Genomic DNA, 26,025 nt, shown 5'->3' on the forward strand with positions numbered 1-26,025 from the left:
TTTCTGCTTCCACGAGAGATATGATGGAGAGCGACATATTCTGGTTGAGAGCCTTCTAGGCCAATGTGAATGCAATGCTAAGTGTTAACTACAGTACTAAGTATATCTTCTAGACCGTTTGATGCACTGTATGTCTGGATTGCAATAAGTTTGTTGTATGCACTTCTAGTTTGAGTGTGTACGAATTTCTCTGCAACTATGGCTAATATGTTAATGTTATGGACGGATACTTCACCTAATCTATGTATAATTTATGACTGCTGAATCATGTGTATGTGTCATCGCTGTTATGAGTGAGTTTGAATTACCCTCCTGCTTATTATTTACACTATTTTAGAACTATTAGTGGTCTGGAATAATATATGTCTCAAAACAACAAAGTATTCGAGGCTGTCTGGAATAATAGCCGTCTCCGGACGGTGAAGTGTAGGATGCGGTCCGGAATGGAAGCCGTCTGAGTGTCCATTATTTTTTTCTCTGAAGCTACGAAGAGCAGACACCATTGTAGTAATTTATCATCGTTCTTTGACGAAAAAAGATCCATGTAGAAATTATGAAAATAATCGAGGAACTCAAAACCCAAAATTGAGGGCACGTATGCTTGGAACACGGGATAGGAAAAGCAAACGAAAACTAAATTTATAGGAATATAATAGGAAAGCAGGTGACAAGCTAGCTATGTATTTGAAAACACAGGTAAATTCATAGAAATACACTACCCTTTATTGTTCATAGAGAGCCCTCTATTACTTTGGTGGTTTCCTGTGTTGTGGTACTAGAATCACTCGGTGTTGCGGCACCACTATTGCACTACGGCCGATGTGGATGGGAGACCCAAGTCAGCTTTTCTGGTGGTGTACTATTTTTCCCTACCAGCTATTGTCGCACTTCTTTTATAATCACATGCTATGTGCATTTCCAATCTGCTTGCTCTTATACCACGTTATTAGCTTATAGCTATTTTTTCACAAATGTTGTTGTCGCGTAGCTTGTATATTTATTGTTGCGTGCATGTCTCGTCTTTGTATTATCGTAGACTAACTTGTCAATGTTATTTTGTCAAGGGATTGATCATGCGAACCACCATTAGAACCTCCAACATTAACAATGGTGACACCAGTGAAGGTTGAAATTTGAGTTCTTGGTTGGTAATTGTGGCAGTTTACTACTGCTATTATCTATAATTTGTATGCATTGTTCCTTCTTCCAAAGATTAACACTTAAAATCTTGCCATAACTATGTCATTCATGCTTTACTGTGTTTCTGCCTATTTGATATGCTTGTCTTGGGAGCAATTGTGAAGCTGCTTTTTGAACCTGATATCTGGTATGTGCATTGTTTCTTCTGCCGGAGAATAACACTTAAAACCTTGCCATAACTATGCAATTCATGCTTTACTTTGTTTCTGCATATTTGATATGCTTGTCTTGGGAGAAACTGTGAAGCTGCTTTGAATCTGATATCTGGTCATTCTTAAAGCCAGTTTACTTTAAGTGGAAATCCTTGACATTACAGTTATATTCATGCCTACTCTAAATCTGAATATCTGAATTTTTTATCTCATGCAAAGAAACATCTAGCTAGTTTAAATCTGATATCTAGTAAATATTAGTGTATTCATTTGGTAGCTCAACTGTTTTTGTTCTTTGAAACCAGCTGACTTGATCTTAAATGTGATATCTAACGCAGATTAAGGATAATGGAGCAGGAGAACTAGAATTTCAGCTAATGGATGAGCCTAAAATGACAGGCATGCTCGTGCATCCAAGAGAAGGACATGCAGTGAGCCAATCTGTGCTTAGTACATGTTTATACATTATCTTGTGCTTGTTTCTGCTACCTGTGATTATCTGATATCTACATTGCATAATAAATGTTTGCATAGTCCATTGTTGTAACTATTTTTTGCAATATTATCAAAATGCAGTTTTAATTAAGAAATCCTCATTAGAAGATATGCACCAAAAAAGTTCAGTGCCAGGAATGTTGACCAAGAGTCTCGCACGAAAGAGAAGGATCCGTAGTGAGCCTGTGCAACGATGTAATGTAAGTCTGCGCTTAGTACATGTTTTATACATTATCTTATGCTTATTTCTACTACTTGTGACTATCTGATATCGACAATGCGTAATACATGTTTGTATAGTTCATTGTTTTAATTATTTTTGCAATATTATCAGAATGCAGTTGTAATGAAGCAATTCTCATCAGAAAAGAGGCCCCAAAAAAGTTCTGACCTTTCTTCCGATGCATCCTCCCATAGCGGCCCACCTAGACCATTCACTTAAAATGATAAATACCTAAAGGTTGTATTGTATGTAGAAAGAGAAAGACATGGCATTGCTTCTCTAAGATCTGTAGCTGATATGTTGAAAAAGAGCACATATGATTCAATCAAGGCGATTGCCAAATACCAGTGTGTTATTGATGAAACTAACAGGAGACCTCCATGATTTATGTTCATTTTTTTTTTGGGCACCACAGAACCCATATCGTCTCCTTAGACTCATAGGCGACGAAAAACACCCCTTAGCCGACAAAAATTTCCGTTGTAGATAACAAGTTTTTTTTGTAGTGAAGGGTGACTCGAGGGTTATCGAACTCTCGGGGAATTAGCTTTATAGTTATCTCCTATTTTCTTCTTCCAACAATCCTCCAAAATAAAGTTTTGCCTTCGGTCCCCAACTCCACTTTGTGGGTGTTAAGCATAAGGTTTAGTATTATTAATTGCAAACAAAAGAGATATGTAAAGTAATGCAAGGTAAATAAACTAAGTAGACTAGATAAAAATGGTAATAAGATAGTTGTTTTTTGGGTTTTGTTTGTAATTAATCAAAGCAAGTATTTTTTATTTTCGGATTTAATAATTGCTGAAAATATATAATGTGATAAAAGTGTTTGAAAGGTCTTTCTTATGGTTAAAATTGAACCGGGGTTCATGGGTTCACTTTTCTACTCTTTTTTAAGTTGTAGTGGACACTAATAATTCATCAGTGACATAATATTAGTGAAACTTCAATATGTGTTTGATAAACATTCATATGGGCATCACATGGAGATGATGCAACACATCTCGCTTATACTCTACAAGAAAGGTAAAAATCCAAGCAATTTTGTATTAAGAATTAATAGAGCATAGCTTTAAGTATTTTGACATGATGTTTGAATATCAAATAAGCTACCTTGACTCAACAATATTACAACAATTGTCACATGATAAACATAGCACATACATTCAGTTTACCCCTAGTGGTTCAACAAAGGTAAAGGTAAAAACCATAATAGATCATGAATTTTGTGTCACTATTCAATCACTATAACAATGCTACTCCATCCAATATACACATCTCTCCACACATGTTCTTGCATACAAGTTGGATCAGAACAATCACTTAAAAACGGGGTACATAATATGCATCTATCAATACATGTCACACATAATAGATTCCAATCGCATATATCAATATCGTAGAATAATATCCACCACACAGGAATTAAATATATGACCATAATCATCTTGGGAAGCACATATGGTACTAAGATCTAGGAAGAACAAGAGAGAAATAGATCAAGCTACTGCCACAAACCATAGTCAAGAGGTGGACTACTCCATCTTCGTCATGGTGTTGATGTGGAAGATGTTGGAGAAGGTAGAAATCCCTCCGGCGGCGGCTCCGGCGGAGTTTCCCCCTCCAATCTTCATTGTTGCAACCTCTTTTTTGTTGTTTCTGTCTCACGGTGGCTCTCTCTCGAGGAAACCCTGGGAGATCATATATATAGGGTTTTTAGGTCAAACAGAGTCCGTGGGCGAAACAGGAGAAACGGACGGCCGAAGACGAAAAGAGGTAGGATGGCATGCCCACCATTACTGGGCGCATCACGTATGCTCTTTTTGGCCCCATGGCCTCCCTCATGAGGTCTAAGCGCTCTAGATGTTTCTCGTGGTGAAAAATTGACATCCCCGAAATCTTAGCTCAATTTGACTCCGTATAGATCACTGGAAGTGGAAAATACACAAAACATGGTTTCATGTTCTGCGGAGTTATAACTCAAATAAAGGGGATCACTAGTAAATCCCCATAAATCAATATAAAACATGGATATAACATCATGTATGTTGCAAATATGTGAGAATGTGTGTCAATAAACTACAAAGTTCATGTATACATTTTTACATGCATCAACATGGAACTCCAGACATTAGTGTTGCCCTCGTACCTAAAAAATAGGTCTTCAGAACTAGCGGGTGCTAAGATGACCGGCAATAAGCAAAACCATGAAAATTTTGTGCTTGGAAAGAAGGCGGGAAGACCAAATCCTTTCACCGAATCTGCAACGGACATCGTGTGACGAGGTGGCACGGTACGCCACACCCCTGGAGAAAGTTGTGGCCTTGCGCCAGGACATGGTGCGCACATCGGGATGGGAGGAGAGCATGCACGATGCTGGCGATAATTTTTCGCACATCATCAAGCTCCATATCAGCTTGCCAATTGGCACGTAAGACAATTCTGGAGGAAACCGGAAGCACCATGCATCGCCACATCAGCCACGGTGATGTTCTACAGAAGATAGCACAAGAAAGCTATTTGACTCAAATTTATAGAAGATGTCTTGCAACATAATTCAAAACTCATAAAAATACTTCATAAATCAGCAGCCATACGAAGCAAATTAACAACCAACTACGACAGCTAATTTGGACACGAATTATTGAACGGAGGGAGTAGCTAGTAGTATATGCTAAACAATAAGAGTGCCGGTCAGTGGGAGCTTGCCCTTGTCTTAATAATACCCTTTGACATGTATAGCATGAGAAGGGCAACGGCTGTCATGATCTCACCCCCATTGCTCAGGTGTTTGGCATGAGAATTCTCATTGCAACGATATGCTGTGTAGCATAGCATCTCCACCCACACTTCGCATATTTTAGATATCATTCCAGAACCCCTGCGGATCAGATTTGCAGCAAGCTGACATCCTTTACTGAGTGTATTATTGCGGACGGTTTCCAGAAGTGTAATACTGGTCTGCGCGTTGGCCTTGTTTTGTATCAACCGCGATAGATCCTGTCCTGAGATGATCAAGTCATAGCCTAGCTGTACATACCTTTGGCGACTAACAGGATAAGGTAGCATGTAGGGACGTACGGTGAGGAGGAAAAACATGTAACAGGAGAGCTCCCCTGTCGCCTTGGCAGTGTCGTCCACTTTTACCTCCCTTATGTACCAACTGAGGTAGACATGAGTGGCGATGTGCCATACGAGGATGCTTTCATCCAAATCCATTTCCACGGTCCAGTTGAGGTCGTCGTACATGTCAGCTCTCTTCAGCGCCCCCCGGCCCCTTGAGTTTGTAATGTGATCTGGGTCCTCTCTGTCGACCCCCTCGCTCTTGGACACCAGTTCCACCACCCAGTTGATGATATCCGGTGAGACGGAGATGGACCAGGAGTAGAAGCTGGAGTCCCACAAATCCTCGTATCCCATCAATCTCGCGATTCTGCTGCCCAGGTTGATGCTACTGCGAGTGCAGAGGCCGAACAAGTTGTGCTGCCCCATGGATCCGGACCAGTACCTTGCACGCACCGCAGACCTGGTATTAATATATTTATTTGGTATATATCAGATTGATATCGTATGTATGTACGTGTGAGTGTGTGTAAAAAAACGAGGGTGAACTGCCTGCCTGATGCTCTGGGGAAGGATCTGGAGCACGCGGGCAAGCTGACGCCATCCACGTTCTTGGAGGAGCACGCATGTCCAGGTGGAGAAAACGGCTCTCAGCGTGGACATTGTCTCCAGGACGACTGCACCGCCTAGCAAGACATAAGTGACAATAACATCTACTCTGCTGCAACCACCGTGCAGTAGATTGGCAGTGGATGCATGGAAGAGTAGGAGCGCAGCAACGGTGGAGAGCTGCGAGACGACTCGGACGCACCAGCCGTACCAGGTGTGCACGACCGCAGCCTTGGTGTACAAGAGGTCGTACATCATGGAGAGCTGCATGCCGACCATCTGCGAGATTTCACCTTCATCGCAGGGGTAAGCATCATGGATCTGCACGTACAGCGTTGGCCCCTCGAACATTTGCTTGGGAACGTCCAGCATCAGGTATGCTTTGAGCAGGATTTCCGTTGTATCTCCCCGTCCCGGGCGTGTAGGTGCAGGTGCTTCTTCCGACCAAGTGGAAGGCAGCTTCTTCTTGTGGAAATCCCTGTAGCTTCTTGCGGATAGGCTACTGCTGGCACCGTTGCTGGCGCGCATGAGCGCCCACACTCTCTCCCCATACTTGAGGACACCGACCACAAACATGAGGATGGTGGCCGGCTGGAGCAAGAGCAAGGTCCGGACGTGGAGGATGGGAGACTGATAGAGGACGTAGCAAGCTGCCAGGACCTGCACCCCCAGAACCTGCAGGTGCCGCAGCCACAGCTGGTTGTCCTCGATGGCGTAGGCGGTGATGTTGTTCTGCCCGCCAAGGTGCACTAGCAGTAACGGTGCCCAGAACGCTGTAAGCTCATGCTCCGCCGACCTACTTGCCACGGACATATGGCCGAGGGCGTACACCGCCGTCGTGTCGGCCAGCACATATGCTGACCAAAGGATGGCCTTTACCAAGCGGGACTCCATCTGCCGGCGGACATCAGCCATGACCAGGAGGGTCACCTGCAGCGCGAAGCTCAGTAGCACAGCCGACTGGATGCCCCATGCTTTCCAAAACGCCACAAGCACCTCTAGTCTCCCCAGCATCATGTATCACCTACACTTGCCGAAATGGATATCAACTTTTTGGATGAACAATGGAGGATGAAAAAGGCCAGAATGCGGATGCTCTAAATGCACTAGAACACCGTTTGAATTTGGAAATCCATGCTAAACAAGGTAATTAAGGCAAACTATTTTTTCATTTTTTGTTTTTTGAAAAACCTCGCCTCTACATCAAAGTGACACACATACTATGGTGAAACAATTTCTTTTATCACATCGAGTTTACAGAACATGGTGATCATTAATGCATGCAATAATATACTAGCACTCATCATTAATATGCATGAAATGTGAGAGTAATAAGCAGGTAAAAGGAGCAACAACTTACATCACCCAATCATCCAGACACGTAAGGGTTTTTCCTCGAGAACTGTATGTAACCTGGCAGAGCAAATTAGGAAGCCTCTAATCGGTGAGATCCATCTACATATATATATCTGACTTTGGACGTGTGGACACCGGCCTGACTCTTTTTTCTCTATAAAACAATATTCGTTGCTTCTTGTCTCCAACTCTGCGTGGTGAAAGGATGCCCTGCTTCTCTTTAAAAAAAGCATGGCCATGCACGACGCTTTTGCTTTTTCGTCCCAAAAAAGAAGATGACGCTTCGTCCTAACAAAAGTTTCGAACAAATGTTGTTGTCGGTTATTGGATGTTGTTGCCGGGTGTACAGGTCTTGTAAAGACCATTGGCTGGTAGTGATGTTTTTTACTCTTGGGTGCATGCGCTTCTTTTGTTTTGAAATGCATCTTTGATACATTTTGAAATGATAAAAAATTTCAAACGAAAAATTCATATATATGTACATCTTCACATGCTACGTGCGCACAAAGTATTTTTTCATGAAAATCAACAGGTGACTTGGGTTGTGTCAAAAAGACAAAATTTACTAATCAAGTAGGAGATCCATGGAGGACACGGTGGCTAGATAGTGATTCGGGCGGCGGCGGAGGAGGAGGAGGAGGACGCTAGCATCGTCGCCCAATCAGAATCGCCCGAGATTGATTCATTGATTGATTGATCGATCAATCAGTGAGAGGGGATGGTTTGTTTGAGCTCTTCCGTGGAACAAAATACTCCCTCTGTCCCATTTGTAAGATCAGGTAGATTGGAGACTACTCGGATGATCCGAGCACTAGTGGAGAAGAGGCCTTTGGTCCCAAGCAAATGTCCCAGTGCAGAACCAAACCGGGACTAATGTGGGCATTGGTCCCGGTTCGTTTTGCCCAGGGCGACCCCACTAGCTCAGAGCTTGTCCGGTAGTGGCCTTTGGACCCGGTTTGTATTACAAACCGGGACTAAAGGGTCCACGGCAGGGCGCGGCAGGCCGTGTCAGCCGTGGGAAGCCTTTAGTCCCGGTTTGTAATACAAACCGGGTCCAAAGGCCCCCCAATCTGGCTATATTACCTTGCCCTGCCCAAGTGTGAGCCACACTTGGCCATTTTTTTACTTTCTTCACAAGAGAGGTGTATTGCTCTCCTCTCTTCTTCACATGCACAAGAGGTGTTTGATGAAATGCTTAAGAGGATTTGCCACTTGAGTTTACACAAATCAAGCCACACTTAACTTGTTTTTTTCTTCTTCATCGAGGTTAACAACTTTATCCTTTTCATCTGTAATTGATAAAATGCATGTGTATATATACATCGTGATGTTCTGTAATGGTTTTGATCAGCTAAATTATATCATGCAGATGAATCGGCAATGGATGTACATTGACCGACGGTTTGACGAGTTCACTTCGGGCCTGGATAATTTTATGGCCGTGGCGGAGGCAAACAAACATGGTGGCTTCATGTATTGTCCATGTATCAACTGCAAGAATACCGTAAATTACGCTCACTCGAGTCTCATTTGTTAGAGCAATATGCTTGTTGTATTACCAGGGGGCCAAAGGCCACAATATATAGTACATGTACAGGTGCACATATGCAGAAAGCCCCCTAACATATGGGGAAACTACAATAGACAAATATATACATCTAACACCCCCCCTCAAACTCATGGTGGATCCACAACACTGAGTTTGGAGAGTAAGAAATCATGCTACGCTCGAGTCTGTGCCTTCGTAAAGAAATCCGCCAACTGCAAATCTGAAGGCACATAATGTAGCGCAACAACATCATGTTGTACCTGTGCACGTGTGTAAAAAGAATCAACACCGATATGCTTGGTCAGCTTATGCTTGACCGGATCACGTGCAATACTGATAGCACCTGTACTGTCAGACAAAAGTAGAGTGGGTGTCGTAACAGAGACCCCAAAATCTGCAAGCAACCACCGTAACCAAGTCACCTCAGCAATCAACAAAGCCATAGCCCGCAACTCAGCCTCAACACTCGAACGGGAAACTGCGACCTGTTTCTTCGTCTTCCAAGCAACAAGCGAACCACCAAGAAACACACAGTAAGTAGAAAGCGAACGACGATCCGTAGGATCACTCGCCCACGTAGCATCTGAATAGCACTGGAGCTGGAGAGAGCTGGAACGGGGAAAGAAAAGGCGACGAGTGATCGTGCCACGAAGATAACGAAGAACACGGAGGAGATGACTATAGTGAACAGTGGTAGGAGCTGAGACAAACTGACTTAGAATATGAACAGGATAAGAAATATCAGGACGAGTGACAGCAAGATAAACAAGACTCCCAACAAGATGGCGATAACGGGTGGGATCAGGAAGAAGATCACCATCAGTAGGACGAAGCTTAACATTAAGCTCCATAGGAGTATCGACCGTGCGCTCATCCCCAAGAGCAGCACGAGCAAGAAGATCCTGAATGTACTTCTCCTGAGAGATAGAAGAGCCATCAGAAGTGGAGGAAACCTCAATGCCAAGAAAATAGCGAAGAGGACCAAGATCAGTCATAAGAAACTGATCACGAAGACGAGCCTTGACGAAGGCAATATACTCAGGATCATCACCAGTAATGATCATATCATCAACATAGAGAAGAAGAAGAGTACGTCCACGAGGAGAAGTGTGAACGAAAAGTGCGGGATCATGAAGACTAGGAGAGAAACCAGCAGCAGTCACCACAGAGGCGAAGCGCTCAAACCAGGCACGAGGGGCCTATTTGAGACCATAGAGAGAACGTCGAAGACGAAAAACCATCCCATCGGGAACAGAATACCCAGGAGGAGGCTGCATGTAAACCTCCTCACTCAACTCGCCATTAAGAAAAGCATTCTGAACATCAAGCTGGGAGACAGACCAGCGGCGAACAGAAGCAACAGCAAGAAGGGTACGCACAGTAGTCATATGAGCCACAGGGGCAAAAGTCTCATCATAGTCACGGCCGTGCTCCTGCTGAAAGCCACGAGCCACAAGACGCGCTTTATAGCGCTCAAGAGAGCCATCAGATCGAGTCTTAATTTTATAGACCCACTTACACGTGATAGGACGAACACCAGAAGGGGGAGAAACAAGATCCCAAGTGCCAGTGCACTCAAGCGCAGCGATCTCCTTAGCCATGGCAAGCTGCCATTCAGGATGACGCTCGGCATTCCGATAAGAAGTCGGCTCGGAAACGACAGAAATACCATACTGACTAGGAGAGTAACGAGCTGGAGCACGACGCTGACGAACAGGCCGTGAAGGGGGAAGGTCATCAGCAGAGGACAACTCATCAGAAGAAGAGGAAGAAGGGACAACATCAGAAGGATCTGAAACCGGAGAACGAGGAGTACTAGGGGGACTAGACGGAGGAGAGGATGGCGCCGAAGGGGGCGCATCAGGACTAGGAGGGGGCGGAGACGGGATAGCAGGGGGTGCATCCGGAAAAAGAAGAAAAGAGATATCATCCACCGGGTAAGTACCCGAGGTGGGGCGAGGATAGAAGGGACGCGTCTCATCAAATGTGACGTCACGAGAGATGCGCATCCGACGACCAACGGGGTCCCAACAGCGATAGCCCTTATGCTCATCACTGTATCCAAGAAAAACACACTCAACAGACTGAGCAGTCAGTTTAGTGCGTTCGCGAGGAGGCAGAAGGACATAGCAGACGCAACCAAATGAACGGAGAGTCGAGTAGTCTGGAGAAACACCAGAGAGATGCTCGAGAGGAATGCCACCCTGTAGAGCAGCGGAAGGCTGAATGTTAATGAGGTGGGCCAACGTAGCGACAGCCTCAGCCCAGAAATGTGGCGGAAGAGAAGAGGCAATCATCATAGCACGGGTGGTCTCAAGAAGATGACGATGCTTACGCTCGGCGACGCCATTTTGAGCATGCGCGCCGCGACAAGAAAACTGAGCGAGGGTGCTCTCCTCAGCAAGGACACCACGAAGGTGCTGAGAGATATACTCACCAGCAGAATCAGCACGGAACACGCGAATGGGTGAGGAATACTGAGTGCGGACCATGGCCGCAAAACGCTGATAAATAGAGAGCACCTCACTGCGAGAGCGCATGAAAAACACCCAGGTGTACCTTGAAAAATCATCAATGAATAAGATATAGTATCGATGGCCCCCTTTCGAAGCGAAGGGAGCCGGACCCCAAACATCTGAATGGACTAAATCGAACGGTCGCTGAGAGACAGACACACACTGGTAGAAAAATGGCCTTTAGTCGCGGTTCGCAGTTGCCATTAGTCGCGGTTGCGCAACCGCGACCAATTAAGCGCGACTAAAGGCCCCTCCCTTTAGTCGCGGTTGCTTACGAACCGCGACTAAAGGCCCGTCCACGTGGGCGGCTAGCGTGCGCCTGGGCGAAGGACCTTTAGTCGCGGTTGGTGTCCCCAACCGGGTCTAATGGCTATTTTGTTACATTTTTTTAATTTATTTGTGTTTCTAATTTTTTTTCACTCCGTTTTTTTCTATTTTTTTCAGAATTTCTATTATTTCAGTTATTTGCATAGCTTAGTCTCTATCTCTAACTACACTTATCTCTAGTCAAATTACTTACTCGTGGTCCCACTTCCTGCTCGGTCACCCATCCTCCCACTACTCCACCTCTAGCACGCTTAACTTCCGAGTTCCATTCCGTTCCGCGTCCAAGTGCTTCGCGCGCATGTATGTGATAGTAGTATCATATCAATCCTATTAACATGTTGATCGATGTCACATTTCTTTATTGTTTGAATTTCAAATAATTCTTTTAATAAACAAAAGTAATGATGTAATAATAATCTTGAATAAATAAATAAACATTAACTTTTTAATTTGTATTATTTTTAATTTTATTGAATTTTCTATCATTTTCTTTTGTATTTTACAAACCAAAAAAAGGCGATCCACCGGGGGGGGGGGGGGTGTGCAGGGTGCGTGGGAGTAAAAAAACTCGGAAAAACCTTTAGTCGCGGTTGGGGACACCAACCGGGACTAAAGGGCTACCCTTTAGTCGCGGTTGGTGTCCCCAATCGCGACTAAAGGTTTTTCCGCCAGCCGCGACTAAAGGGGTACCCTTTCATCGCGACTAAAGGGGTACCCTTTCATCGCGGATGGAGCATTAGTCGTGGGTCGCCTCCCGAATCGCGACTAAAGCCCCCTTTAGTCGCGGTTCGAATATTTCCGGGACTAATGGGGGTGGACGGAAGCCTCTTTTTCTACTAGTGACACTAGGGGTACCCTTTCATCGCGGATGGAGCATTAGTCGCGGGTCGCCTCCCGAATCGCGACTAAAGCCCCCTTTAGTCGCGGTTCGAATATTTCCGGGACTAATGGGGGTGGACGGAAGCCTCTTTTTCTACTAGTGACACTAGTAGGATAGGGAAGCTGAATCTGTTTGCCTAACCTACAACCCTGACAGTGTAACGACCCATCTCCAGAGACAGACCCCAGAAGGCCACGATGAACCAAAGACGACAGGCGAGAGTCACAAAGGTGACCAAGACGATGATGCCACTGCTGAAAAGAGCCGGTGACAGAGGCAACAACCGGAGTAGAACTGGCAGATGAAGTGGCAGCGGAAGGAACACGAAGCCAGTCTAACTCCCAAAGCCCCGGAGACTGGCGGCTACGAGGACCAGCTCCAACCAGGGCATGTGTGCGACGATCCTGAACCGCACAAGACTCAGCGTCAAGAATGACGCGATAAACAGAATCGGTGAGCTGGCTAGCAGAGAAAAGGTTCATCTGAAGGCGAGGAACATGAGAAACATCAGGGATAGAGAAAGAGGGAGTAGAAAGGGTGCCTGTAGTAGAAACAGGAATAGAGGTACCATCAGCCGTGACAACACGGACAGGAGAAATAAGAGACCGAAGAGCAGACAGAATAGAAGACTCGGAAGTCATATGAAAGGAAGCTCCAGAATCCAGATACCACGGGGACGTACCTGACTGTGTAGAAAGTGGTTGTCGCGCAGTGCCAGAAGAGCCAGTCACAGAACCAGCAGCGCCCGGCGAGGAAGAGGCTGGAGTAGCAAGCAGACCACGAAGACCCCTGAGAATGTCCTGATCAGAGAGTGCAACTGCAGAAGATCCTGAAGAGCCAGCCTGCTGACGATCCTGGAACTGTTGACGTAAACTGGGATCCTGCGTCCAGCAGGTGGAGGAAGTGTGGCCAACCTGGCCACAGTAGGTGCAATGAGGACGAGGGCGGAGACTCGGACCGCGAGGCTGCTGACGTAAACTAGAATCCCAAGCATCAAGCAGGCAGTGAAGCTGCGCTATCTCATGCGCAGAGAGGAGCGCGACTGGAGAGGTCAACGTACAATCAGGTGCCGACGAGGAGCTATCAGCCACACGCACAGAGGCCACCAAAGGGGGCGACGGAGAGCAACACGCCGATGAAGACAGAGTCGGCAAAGCGCGGTCATAACCACGTGAAGAGGCCGCGAAAGTCGATGTAGAGCGGCAAGCCGACGCAGACGAAGTCGATGGAGCGCGGCCATAACCGCGGGAAGAGGCCGCAAAAGTCGATGTAGAGCGGCGGGCCGACGTAAACGAAGTCGGCGAAGGGCGGGCAGAGTCGCGTGAAGAGGCCGCAAAAGTCGATGTAGAGCGGCGAGCCGACGTAGACGGAGTCGGTGAAGCGCGGGCAGAGCCGCGTGAAGAGGCTGCAAACGGCGACGAAGAATGGCTAGCCGGCATACACAGAGGCAGCGGACAAATATCAAGTACTGAAGGGAGACCCAAAGAGAAGGCGGGATCAGCGGAAGAAGACATAGCTCTTTTTTTTCCTTTTTTTTTGCTTTTTTTTTCTTTTTTTTTTTTGATCGAAGTCAACGAACTAAACGACAAAGACCGAGCGGGCGGGCGACGGAGCCTGGCGCCGAGTCGATCGGGAGCAGAGGGCGCGTGGGCAGGTCCTGGCGATCCACACAGCAGAGGGCTGCGGCCGGGCGCGGCGGCACAGGGCCAGGGCGGGCGGCGGCAGCGGCTGCGGGAACGGCGTAATCAGCAGAGCCTGGTGCGGGCGGGATCAGCAGAGCAGGGGCAAGGCGGCCGGCGGCGCGGGAACGTCGCGCGAGGGAGAGATGAAGAGAGCCGGCGCGGGGCAGAGAAGAGCCTGGCGCGGGGCGGCGCGGGAACGGCGCCTCGGGGCGGGATCAGCCGGGCGGGCGCCACGCGCGGGGAGAGATGGGGCGGGCCGATCCGGGGCGGAGCCGATCGGGGGCGTGAGATCGAGGACGGTCCACGCGCTGCGAGCAGGGATCGGTAGCGGGACTTGGAGATCGGGCGGAGCGGGAGCAGGTCGACGAGAGATTGGAGCAGAATCCGGCGACTGAACAAGCAACGTCGGCCGGAGAAAACTAGAGGATCAATATTCGCTCTGATACCATGTTAGAGCAATATGCTTGTTGTATTACCAGGGGGCCAAAGGCCACAATATATAGTACATGTACAGGTGCACATATGCAGAAAGCCCCCTAACATATGGGGAAACTACAATAGACAAATATATACATCTAACATCATTCACAGCCACCTTCTGCGATACGGTTTCATGCCCAGTTACTATTGTTGGACCAAGCACGGAGAAAGAGGGGTTATGATGGAAGATAATGAAGAAGAGGAAGAGGATGATGACGGTTATCCCAATTTCCCTGAATACGATGATACTGCAGAAGGCAATGAAGACAATAAAGTAGAAGATCAAGAGGCACCAGATGAGCCTGCTGATGATGATCTTGGTCGGGCCATTGCTGATGCAAGGAGAGAATGTGAAACTGAAAAGGAAAGGTTGACCTTCGACAAGATGATAGAAGATCACAACAAATTGTTATACCCAACTTGCGAAGATGGCCATAAGAAGCTAGGCAGCACACTGGAATTGTTGCAATGGAAGGCAGAGAACGGTGTCACTGACTCAGGATTTGGAAAGTTGCTGACAATAATTAAGAGGAAGCTTCCAAGGGGTAACGAATTGCCCGCCAGTACGTACGAAGCGAAGAAGATTGTCTGCCCTCTAGGATTAGATGTGCAAAAGATACATGCATGCATTAATGACTGCATCCTCTACCACGGTGAGTACGAGAATTTGGATGCATGTCCGGTGTGCACTGCATTGCGGTATAAGATCAGACGAGATGACCTTGGTGATGTTGAGGGCGAGCGCCCCAGGAAGAGGGTTCCTACCAAGGTTATGTGGTATGCTCCTATAATACCACGGCTGAAACGCTTGTTCAGAAATAAAGAGCACGCTAGGTTGTTGCGATGGCACAAAGAAGACTGTAAGAAAGACGTGATGTTGAGGCACCCTGCTGATGGATCCCAATGGAGAAAAATCGATAGAGAGTTCCCAAACTTTGCACAGGATGCAAGGAACTTAAGGTTTGGTCTAAGTACAGATGGCATGAATCCTTTTGGAGAGCAGAGCTGCAGCCATAGCACCTGGCCTGTGACTCTTTGTATATATAACCTTCCTCCTTGGTTGTGCATGAAGCGGAAGTTCATTATGATGTCAGTGCTCATACAAGGCCCGAAGCAACCCGGGAACGACATTGATGTGTACCTGAAGCCATTAGTCGAAGAACTTCTACAGCTATGGTCCCTAGCAGGTGTACGTGTGTGGGACGAGCACAAGCAGGAGGAATTTGACCTAAGAGCGATGCTTTTCGTAACCATCAATGACTGGCCTGCTCTTGGTAACATTTCAGGACAGTCAAACAAGGGATACAATGCATGCACACACTGTTTACATGAGCTCGAAGGTGATTATTTGGAAAAAGGTCAGAAGGTCGTGTACCTGGGGCATCGTCGATTTCTTAGGATTACCCATCCCGTAAGAAAGAAAGGAAAGCATTACAACGGTGAGGCTGATCACCGGAGGAAGCCTCACCATCGTGATGGTGTTGATATATTTGGTATGGTCAAGGATCTAGATGTAATATTTGGAAAGGGTCATGGCGGACGGTCTGTTCCGAATGACGCTGCCGGACACGCTCCCATGTGGAAGAAAAAATCTATTTTTTGGGAGCTAGAATATTGGAAAGTCTTAGAGGTCCGCTCTTCAATCGATGTGATGCACATGACGAAGAATCTTTGCGAGAACCTGCTAGGCTTTCTGGGTGTGTACGGTAAGACAAAAGATACACCAGAAGCACGGGAGGACCAGCAACGTTGGAAAGACCCCGAAAAGCTGCATGAGAGAGTTAAAGGACGTCATTTATCCAGCTACGCTCTTACAAAAGCAGAGAAGGAAATATTTTTTGAATGTCTTAGCAGTATCAAGGTCCCGTCTGGCTTCTCCTCCAATATAAAGGGAATAATAAATATGGAGAAGAAAACATTCAAGAACCTGAAGTCTCATGACTGTCACGTGATAATGACACAGTTGTTTCCGATTCCATTGAGGGGGCTTCTACCAGAAAATGTTCGACTGCCCATTGTGAAGCTATGTGCATTCCTCAATGCAATTTCTCAGAAGGTAATAAATCCAGAAATTCTACCGAGGTTGCAGAATGATGTGGTCCAATGTCTCGTTAGTTTTGAGCTGGTGTTCCCACCATCCTTCTTCAATATTATGACACATCTCCTCGTTCACCTGGTCGATGAGATTTCCATTCTCGGTCCTGTGTTTCTACACAATATGTTCCCCTTCGAGAGGTTCATGGGAGTCTTGAAGAAATATGTTCATAACCGTGCTAGGCCAGAAGGAAGCATCTCCAAGGGCTATGGAACAGAGGAGGTCATTGAATTCTGTGTTGACTTTATTCCTGACCTTAAGCCGATTGGTGTTCCTGAATCGCGGCATGAAGGGAGACTAAGTGGAAAAGGCACGCTAGGAAGGAAATCAATGATATGTAGGGACGGGATTTCTTTGACTCAAGCACACTACACAGTTCTACAAAGTTCCACCATGGTGGCTCCGTATATCGGTGAGCACAAGAACTTTCTACGCTCCCAGAACCCGGGGCAGTCGAACGATTGGATTAGACGTGAACACATGTCGACTTTCAGCGGTTGGTTGCAAAAACATCTCCTGAATAACGAAGATATTGAAGATCAGCTGTACTTGCTGGCCCAGACACCATCTTCGACTGTAGTGACTTTCCAAGGGTACGAGATAAATGGGAATACATTTTACACGATCGCCCAAGATAAAAAGAGCACCAACCAAAACAGTGGTGTCCGCTTTGATGCAATAATGAATGAAGGCCCAAATGACACATATTATGGTTACATAGAGGATATATGGGAACTTGAGTATGGACCTTCTTTTAAGGTCCCTTTGTTTAGGTGCAAATGGGTCAACAAAACAGGAGGCGGGGTTCAGGTAGACAAGTTGTATGGAATGACAACAGTGGATCTCAACAATCTTGGGTATAGAGACGAACCATTCGTCCTAGCCAAGGATGTGGCCCAGGTTTTCTATGTGAAGGATATGTCTAGCAAACCAAGAAAAAGGAAACATAAGGAAACAAATACATCAAACGATGAGCCAAAGCGCCACATAGTTCTTTCTGGAAAAAGAAACATCGTGGGAGTGGAGGACAAGACAGACATGTCAGAAGATTATAATAAGTTTGATGGAATTCCACCCTTCAGAGTGAACATTGATCCAAGCATCAAGTTAAATGATGAAGATGCTCCATGGTTAAGGCCGAAGAAGATTAAATGATGAAGATGATCCATCATCAAGTTAATTGAAGAATGTTCATGGCACAAATGAGTATCTCAACATGGCAATCATTTTCCCATTTATTTTTGTGTAATCATTTAACTGTATGTAAGATATGAAAAGTGGAGATGTGGTTGGATTTTTGTACCATATATATAGAGGAGATGTAGTCGTTCACGGGTTTGCAGGGGAAAAATTCCGAGGCGCAGTTTCCGAAGATGCCGTAGGGCGTGTGCACCAACAACATCTTCGAGAAACTGCGCCACGGGAGATTTCCCAACCCTTTCCCCAACACTATTAGAGGAGATGTAGTCGTTCAGGGGCTTGCAAGAAAAAATTCCAAGGAGCAACTTCTGAAGATGCCGTAGGGTGTGTGCACCAACGACATCTTCGAGAAGTTGCGCCACGGGAGATTTCCCAACCCTTTCCCTAACACTGTTAGAGGAGATGTAGTCGTTCACGGGCTTGCAGGGAAAAAATTCCGAGGCGCAGCTTCCGAAGATGCCGTAGGGCGTGTGCACCAACAACATCTTCGAGAAGCTGCGCCACGGGAGATTTTCCAATCCATGGGAATGAATCTCTGCTTGGCTTGTTGATCTGCTTGGCAAGCCGTATCGATGCTCCTTTTATAGGCACAGCACCGCTTCTACTCGACAGGGCGTCGTGCGCTACATGCTTTATCTCATCGAGCAGTGCGTCCACCCATGCGTTCTTATCCTGCCGACATCTTTAGTCCCGGTTGTACCCACCAGCCGGGACTAAAGGTTACCCACACGTCCTTATCCCACCGATAGTTTTGTTAGATGACAAAAAAAGGATCTTTCGTCCCGGTTGTACCCACCAGCCGGGACTAAAGGTTACCCACACGTCCTTATCCCACCGACAGTTTTGTTAGATGACAAAAAAAGGATCTTTCATCCCGGTTGTACCCACCAGCCGGGACTAATGTTTTCGGCGCCACTGCGTTCCCGCCTATTTTTCTTCCTGCGCTTTCCACTGCGTTCCCGCCTATTTTTCTTCCCGCGCTTTCCACTGCTTCCCGCCTCTGTCCTCCCGCCATTTTTTCACTATATATATATATATATATATATATATATATATATATATATATATATATATATATATATATATATATATATATATATATATCTATATATGTAGGCTTGGCCTCCATTTACATATCACATCTAGACTCATATCTGCAAACCTCATCACTCTGTCCCATGGCTTCCATTGTATCTCTAACCCTCCGGGAGGCGGAGGCGCTTTGCGCGTCGAACTACCCCTGCCCACCGAGCTACCGCGTCCCGACCGGCTGGTTGCTGAGCGTCGGAGGCGTACCGGTCCCTCCTGTCCCTCTAGGTGTGGCGCGCTGATGGCGTGTAACTCACACGTTCGTTGGGAACCCCAAGAGGAAGGTATGATGCGCACAGCAGCAAGTTTTCCCTCAGAAAGAAACCAAGGTTTATCGAACCAGGAGGAGCCAAGAAGCACGTTGAAGGTTGATGGCGGCGGGATGTAGTGCGGCGCAACACCAGGGATTCCGGCACCAACGTGGAACCTGCACAACATAACCAAAGTACTTTGTCCCAACGAAACAGTGAGATTGTCAATCTCACCGGCTTGCTGTAACAAAGGATTAACCGTATTGTGTGGAAGATGATTGTTTGCAGAAAACAGTAGAACAGTATTGCAGTAGATTTTATTTCAGTAAAGAGAATTGGACCGGGGTCCACAGTTCACTAGAGGTGTTTCTCCCATAAGACAAACAGCATGTTGGGTGAACAAATTACAGTTGGGCAATTGACAAATAAAGAGGGCATGACCATGCACATACATATTATGATGAGTATAGTGAGATTTAATTGGGCATTACGACAAAGTACATAGACCGCCATCCAGCATGCATCTATGCCTAAAAAGTCCACCTTCAGGTTATCATCCGAACCCCTCCGTATTAAGTTGCTAACAATGACAATTGCATTAAGTATTGCGCGTAATGTAACTAGTGACTACATCCTTGAACATAGCACCAATGTTTTATCCCTAGTGGCAACAGCACATCCATAACCTTAGAGGTTCTTGTCACCCCTCCAGATTCACGGAGACATGAACCCACTATCGAGCATAAATACTCCCTCTTGGAGTTACTAGCATCAACTTGGCCAGAGCATCTACTAATAACGGAGAGCATGCAAGATCATAAACAACACATAGACATAGCTTTGATAATCAACATAACAAGTATTCTCTATTCATCGGATCCCAACAAACGCAACATATAGAATTACAGATAGATGATCTTGATCATGTTAGGCAGCTCACAAGATCCGACAATGATAGCACAATGGGGAGAAGACAACCATCTAGCTACTGCTATGGACCCATAGTTCAGGGGTAGACTACTCACACATCACTCCGGAGGCGACCATGGCGGCGTAGAGTCCTCCGGGAGATGATTCCCCTCTCCGGCAGGGTGCCGGAGGCGATCTCCTGGATCCCCCGAGATGGGATCGGCGTTGGCGGCGTCTCTGGAAGGTTTTCCGTATCGTGGCTCCCGGTACTGGGGGTTTCGTCACGGAGGCTTTAAGTAGGCGGAAGGGTAGGTCAAGAGGCGGCACGAGGGGCCCAGACCATAGGCCGGCGTGGCCAGGGCAGGGGCCGCGCCGCCCTATGCTCTGGCTGCCTCGTGGCCCCTCTTCGTTTCGTCTTCGGACTTCTGGAAGCTTCGTGGCAAAATAGGCCCCTGGGCGTTGATTTCGTCCAATTCCGAGAATATTTCCTTACTAGGATTTCTGAAACCAAAAACAGCAGAAAACAAAGAATCGGCACTTCGGCATCTTGTTGATAGGTTAGTTCCAGAAAATGCACGAATATGACATAAAGTGTGCATAAAACATGTAGATAACATCAATAATGTGGCATGGAACATAAGAAATTATCGATACGTCGGAGACGTATCAGCATCCCCAAGCTTAGTTCTGCTCGTCCCGAGCAGGTAAAACGATAACACAGATAATTTCTGGAGTGACATGCCATCATAATCTTGATCATACTATTTGTAAAGCATATGTAGTGAACGCAGCGATCAAAACAATGTATATGACATGAGTAAACAAGTGAATCATAAAGCAAAGACTTTTCATGAATAGCACTTCAAGACAAGCATCAATAAGTCTTGCATAAGAGTTAACTCATAAAGCAACAATTCAAAGTAAAAGCATTGAAGCAACACAAAAGAAGATTAAGTTTCAGCGGTTGCTTTCAACTTGTAACATGTATATCTCATGGATATTGTCAACATAGAGTAATATAATAAGTGCAATAAGCAAGTATGTAGGAATCAATGCACAGTTCACACAAGTGTTTGCTTCTTGAGGTGGAGAGAAATGGGTGAACTGACTCAACATTGAAAGTAAAAGAATTGTCCTCCATAGAGGAAAAGCATCGATTGCTATATTTGTGCTAGAGCTTTGATTTTGAAAACATGAAACAATTTTGTGAACGGTAGTAATAAAGCATATGTATCATGTAAATTATATCTTATAAGTTGCAAGCCTCATGCATAGTGTACTAATAGTGCCCGCACCTTGTCCTAATTAGCTTGGACTACCGGATCATCACAATGCACATGTTTTAACCAAGTGTCACAAAGGGGTACCTCTATGCCGCCTGTACAAAGGTCTAAGGAGAAAGCTCGCATTGGATTTCTCGCTATTGATTATTCTTCAACTTAGACATCCATACCGGGACAACATAGACAACAGATAATGGACTCCTCTTTTATGCATAAGCATGTAGCAACAATTAATAATTTTTTCATTTGAGATTGAGGATGTATGTCCAAAACTGAAACTTCCACCATGGATCATGGCTTTAGTTAGCGGCCCAATGTTCTTCTCTAACAATATGCATGCTTAACCATAAGGTGGTAGATCGCTCTTACTTCAGACAAGACGAACATGCATAGCAACTCACATGAAATTCAACAATGAATAGTTGATGGCGTCCCCAGTGAACATGGTTATCGCACAACAAGCAACTTAATAAGAGATAAAGTGCATAAGTACATATTCAATACCACAATAGTTTTTAAGCTATTTGTCCCATGAGCTATATATTGCAAAGGTGAATTATGGAATTTTAAAGGTAGCACTCAAGCAATATACTTTGGAATGGCGGAAAATACCATGTAGTAGGTAGGTATGGTGGACACAAATGGCATAGTGGTTGGCTCAAGTATTTTGGATGCATGAGAAGTATTCCCTCTCGATACAAGGTTTAGGCTAGCAAGACTTATTTGAAACAAACACAAGGATGAACCGGTGCAGCAAAACTCACATAAAAGACATATTGAAAACATTATAAGACTCTACACCGTCTTCCTTGTTGTTCAAACTCAATACTAGAAATTATCTATACCTTAGAGAAACCAAATATGCAAACCAAATTTTAGCATGCTCTATGTATTTCTTCATTAATGGGTGCAAAGCATATGATGCAAGAGCTTAATCATGAGCACAACAATTGCCAAGTATCACATTACCCAAGACATTAATAGCAATTACTACATGTATCATTTTCCAATTCCAACCATATAACAATTTAACGAAGGAGAAACTTCGCCATGAATACTATGAGTAGAAACCAAGGACATACTTGTCCATATGCTACAGCGGAGCGTGTCTCTCTCCCATAAGGTGAATGCTAGGATCCATTTTATTCAAACAAAACAAAAAAAAAAAAACAAACCGACGCTCCAAGAAAAGCACATAAGATGTGATGGAATAAAAATATAGTTTCAGGGGAGGAACCTGATAATGTTGTCGATGAAGAAGGGGATGCCTTGGGCATCCCCAAGCTTAGACGCTTGAGTCTTCTTGATATATGCAGGGGTGAACCACCGGGGCATCCCCAAGCTTAGAGCTTTCACTCTCCTTGATCATGTTGCATCATACTCCTCTCTTGATCCTTGAAAACTTCCTCCACACCAAACTCGAAACAACTCATTAGAGGGTTAGTGCACAATAAAAATTAACATATTCAGAGGTGACACAATCATTCTTAACACTTCTGGACATTGCATAATGCTACTGGACATTAGTGGATCAAAGAAATTCATCCAACATAGCAAAAGAGGCAATGCGAAATAAAAGGCAGAATCTGTCAAAACAGAACAGTTCGTATTTACGAATTTTAAAATGGCACCAAACTTGCTCAAATGAAAATGCTCAAATTGAATGAAAGTTGCGTACATATCTGAGGATCATGCACGTAAATTGGCTTAATTTTATGAGCTACCTACAGGGAGGTGGACCCAGATTCGTGACAGCAAAGAAATCTGGAACTGCGCAGTAATCCAAATCTAGTACTTACTTTTCTATCAACGGCTTTACTTGGCACAACAAAACACAAAACTAAGATAAGGAGAGGTTGCTACAGTAGTAAACAACTTCCAAGACACAAAATAAAAACAAAGTACTGTAGGTAAAAACATGGGTTGTCTCCCATAAGCGCTTTTCTTTAACGCCTTTCAGCTAGGCGCAGAAAGTGTGCATCAAGTATTATCAAAGGGTGGTGCATTCTCAGCGGGGTGTGGAGTTTTCTCAACCAGGCATAGTATATTAGATACATAAGTTTTAGCATCTCCCTTTTCATTAGTCTTAGGCGTGCTACTCTCATCAAACAAATTTTCAGGAACAAGCCAAGCATAGTTATTTTCTAGTGCATCATTCATAGCTAAGAGTTTACATGGTATTGGTGCTTTGATCTCCCCACCATCATCAATATTATTAGTGTATCTTATTCTATCCATGTCCATCTTTTCAAGGAGACTAACAAAATTAGTATGAGAACCAAGCATATTAAATTTAGCAAAGACCTTTCTAGCTTCTCTTGCTAGACCACCAAATTCTCTAAGAAGGGTTTCTAAAACAAAATCTTTCTTTTCCCCTTCTTCCATATCACCAAGTGTGAGAAACATGTGTTGGATTATAGGATTAAGATTAACAAATTTAGTTTCCAACAAAGTAACTAAATGCGCAGCAGCAATTTCATAAGTAGGCGCAAGGTCTACCAAGTGTCTATCTTCAAAATTTTCAATGGTACTAACATGATTGAAAAATTCTTCTATATTATTTCTCCCAACTATAGACCCACGTCCTACCGGTATGTCTTTTGTGGTAAAATTAAAAGGAAACATGATGAATCAAGTAAGGTAAATGCAAGTAACTAATTTTTTTGTGTTTTTGATATAGCAAACAAGATAGCAAATAAAGTAAAACTAGCAACTAATTTTTTTGTATTTTGATTTAGTGCAGCAAACAAAGTAGTAAATAAAACTAAGCAAGACAAAAACAAAGTAAAGAGATTGAGAAGTGGAGACTCCCCTTGCAGCGTGTCTTGATCTCCCCGGCAACGGCACCAGAAATTTAGCTTGATGGCGTGTAACTCACACGTTCGTTGGGAACCTCAAGAGGAAGGTATGATGCGCACAGCAGCAAGTTTTCCCTCAGAAAGAAACCAAGGTTTATCGAACCAGGAGGAGCCAAGAAGCACGTTGAAGGTTGATGGCGGCGGGATGTAGTGCGGCGTAACACCAGGGATTCCGGCGCCAACGTGGAACCTGCACAACACAACCAAAGTACTTTGTCCCAACGAAACAGTGAGGTTGTCAATCTCACCGGCTTGCTGTAACAAAGGATTAACCGTATTGTGTGGAAGATGATTGTTTGCAGAAAACAGTAGAACAAGTATTGCAGTAGATTGTATTTCAGTAAAGAGAATTGGACCGGGGTCCACAGTTCACTAGAGGTGTCTCTCCCATAAGACAAACAGCATGTTGGGTGAACAAATTACAGTTGGGCAATTGACAAATAAAGAGGAAGGTGTGATACAGACAGTAGCAAGTTTTCCCTCAGAAAGAAACCAAGGTTTATCGAACCAGGAGGAGCCAAGAAGCACGTTGAAGGTTGATGGCTGCGGGATGTAGTGCGGCGCAACACCAGGGATTCCGGCGCCAACGTGGAACCTGCACAACACAACCAAAGTACTTTGCCCCAACGAAACAGTGAGGTTGTCAATCTCACCGGCTTGCTGTAACAAAGGATTAACCGTATTGTATGGAAGATGATTGTTTGCAGAAAACAGTAAAGAACAAGTATTGCAGTAGATTGTATGCGATGTAAAGAATAGGACCGGGGTCCACAGTTCACTAGAGGTGTCTCTCCCATAAGATAAATAGCATGTTGGGTGAACAAATTACAGTCGGGCAATTAACAAATAGAGAGGGCATGACAATGCACATACATGATATGATAAGTATAGTGAAATTTAATTGGGCATTACGACAAAGTACATAGACCGCTATCCAGCATGCATCTATGCCTAAAAAGTCCACCTTCAGGTTATCATCCGAACCCCTTCCAAAAGATTAAGTTGCAAACAACAGACAATTGCATTAAGTATGGTGCGTAATGTAATCAATAACTACATCCTTGGACATAGCATCAATGTTTTATCCCTAGTGGCAACATCACATCCACAACCTTAGAACTTTCTGTCACTGTCCCAGATTTAATGGAGGCATGAACCCACTATCGAGCATAAATACTCCCTCTTGGAGTTAAGAGCAAAAACTTGTCCAGAGCCTCTACTAATAACGGAGAGCATGCAAGATCATAAACAACACATAGGTAATAGATTGATAATCACCATAACATAGTATTCTCTATCCATCGGATCCCGACAAACACAACATATAGAATTACAGATAGATGATCTTGATCATGTTAGGTGATGCGTGTAGTTGACACGTCCGTTGGGAACCCCAAGAGGAAGGTGTGATGCGCACAGCGGCAAGTTTCCCTCAGTAAGAAACCAAGGTTTAATCGAACCAGTAGGAGTCAAGAAGCACGTTGAAGGTTGATGGCGGCGGGATGTAGTGCGGCGCAACACCAGAGATTCCGGCGCCAACGTGGAACCTGCACAACACAACCAAAGTACTTTGCCCCAACGAAACAGTGAGGTTGTCAATCTCACCGGCTTGCTGTAACAAAGGATTAACCGTATTGTGTGGAAGATGATTGTTTGCAGAAAACAGTAAAACAAGTATTGCAGTAGATTGTATTTCAGATGTAAAGAATAGGACCGGGGTCCACAGTTCACTAGAGGTGTCTCTCCCATAAGATAAAAGCATGTTGGGTGAACAAATTACAGTCGGGCAATTGACAAATAGAGAGGGC

At 45.0% G+C, this 26,025-nt stretch overlaps 1 protein-coding gene across 1 annotated transcript; it reads right to left on the reverse strand.

The window, feature by feature from the left end:
- Nucleotides 1-4,626: 4,626 nt before the first annotated feature.
- Nucleotides 4,627-6,762, reverse strand: LOC127298968 (uncharacterized). Its single transcript, XM_051328833.2, has 2 exons — nt 5,690-6,762; nt 4,627-5,596 (listed from the first exon to the last, which is right to left on the reverse strand). Exons 1-2 carry the CDS (start codon nt 6,757-6,759, stop codon nt 4,765-4,767), a joined length of 1,902 nt encoding a protein of 633 aa, XP_051184793.1. The 5' UTR covers nt 6,760-6,762; the 3' UTR covers nt 4,627-4,764.
- Between the last annotated feature and the right edge of the window lie 19,263 nt (nt 6,763-26,025).

The sequence above is a fragment of the Lolium perenne genome, chromosome 5 (assembly GCF_019359855.2).
Source record: "Lolium perenne isolate Kyuss_39 chromosome 5, Kyuss_2.0, whole genome shotgun sequence".
Lineage (NCBI taxonomy): Eukaryota > Viridiplantae > Streptophyta > Magnoliopsida > Poales > Poaceae > Lolium > Lolium perenne.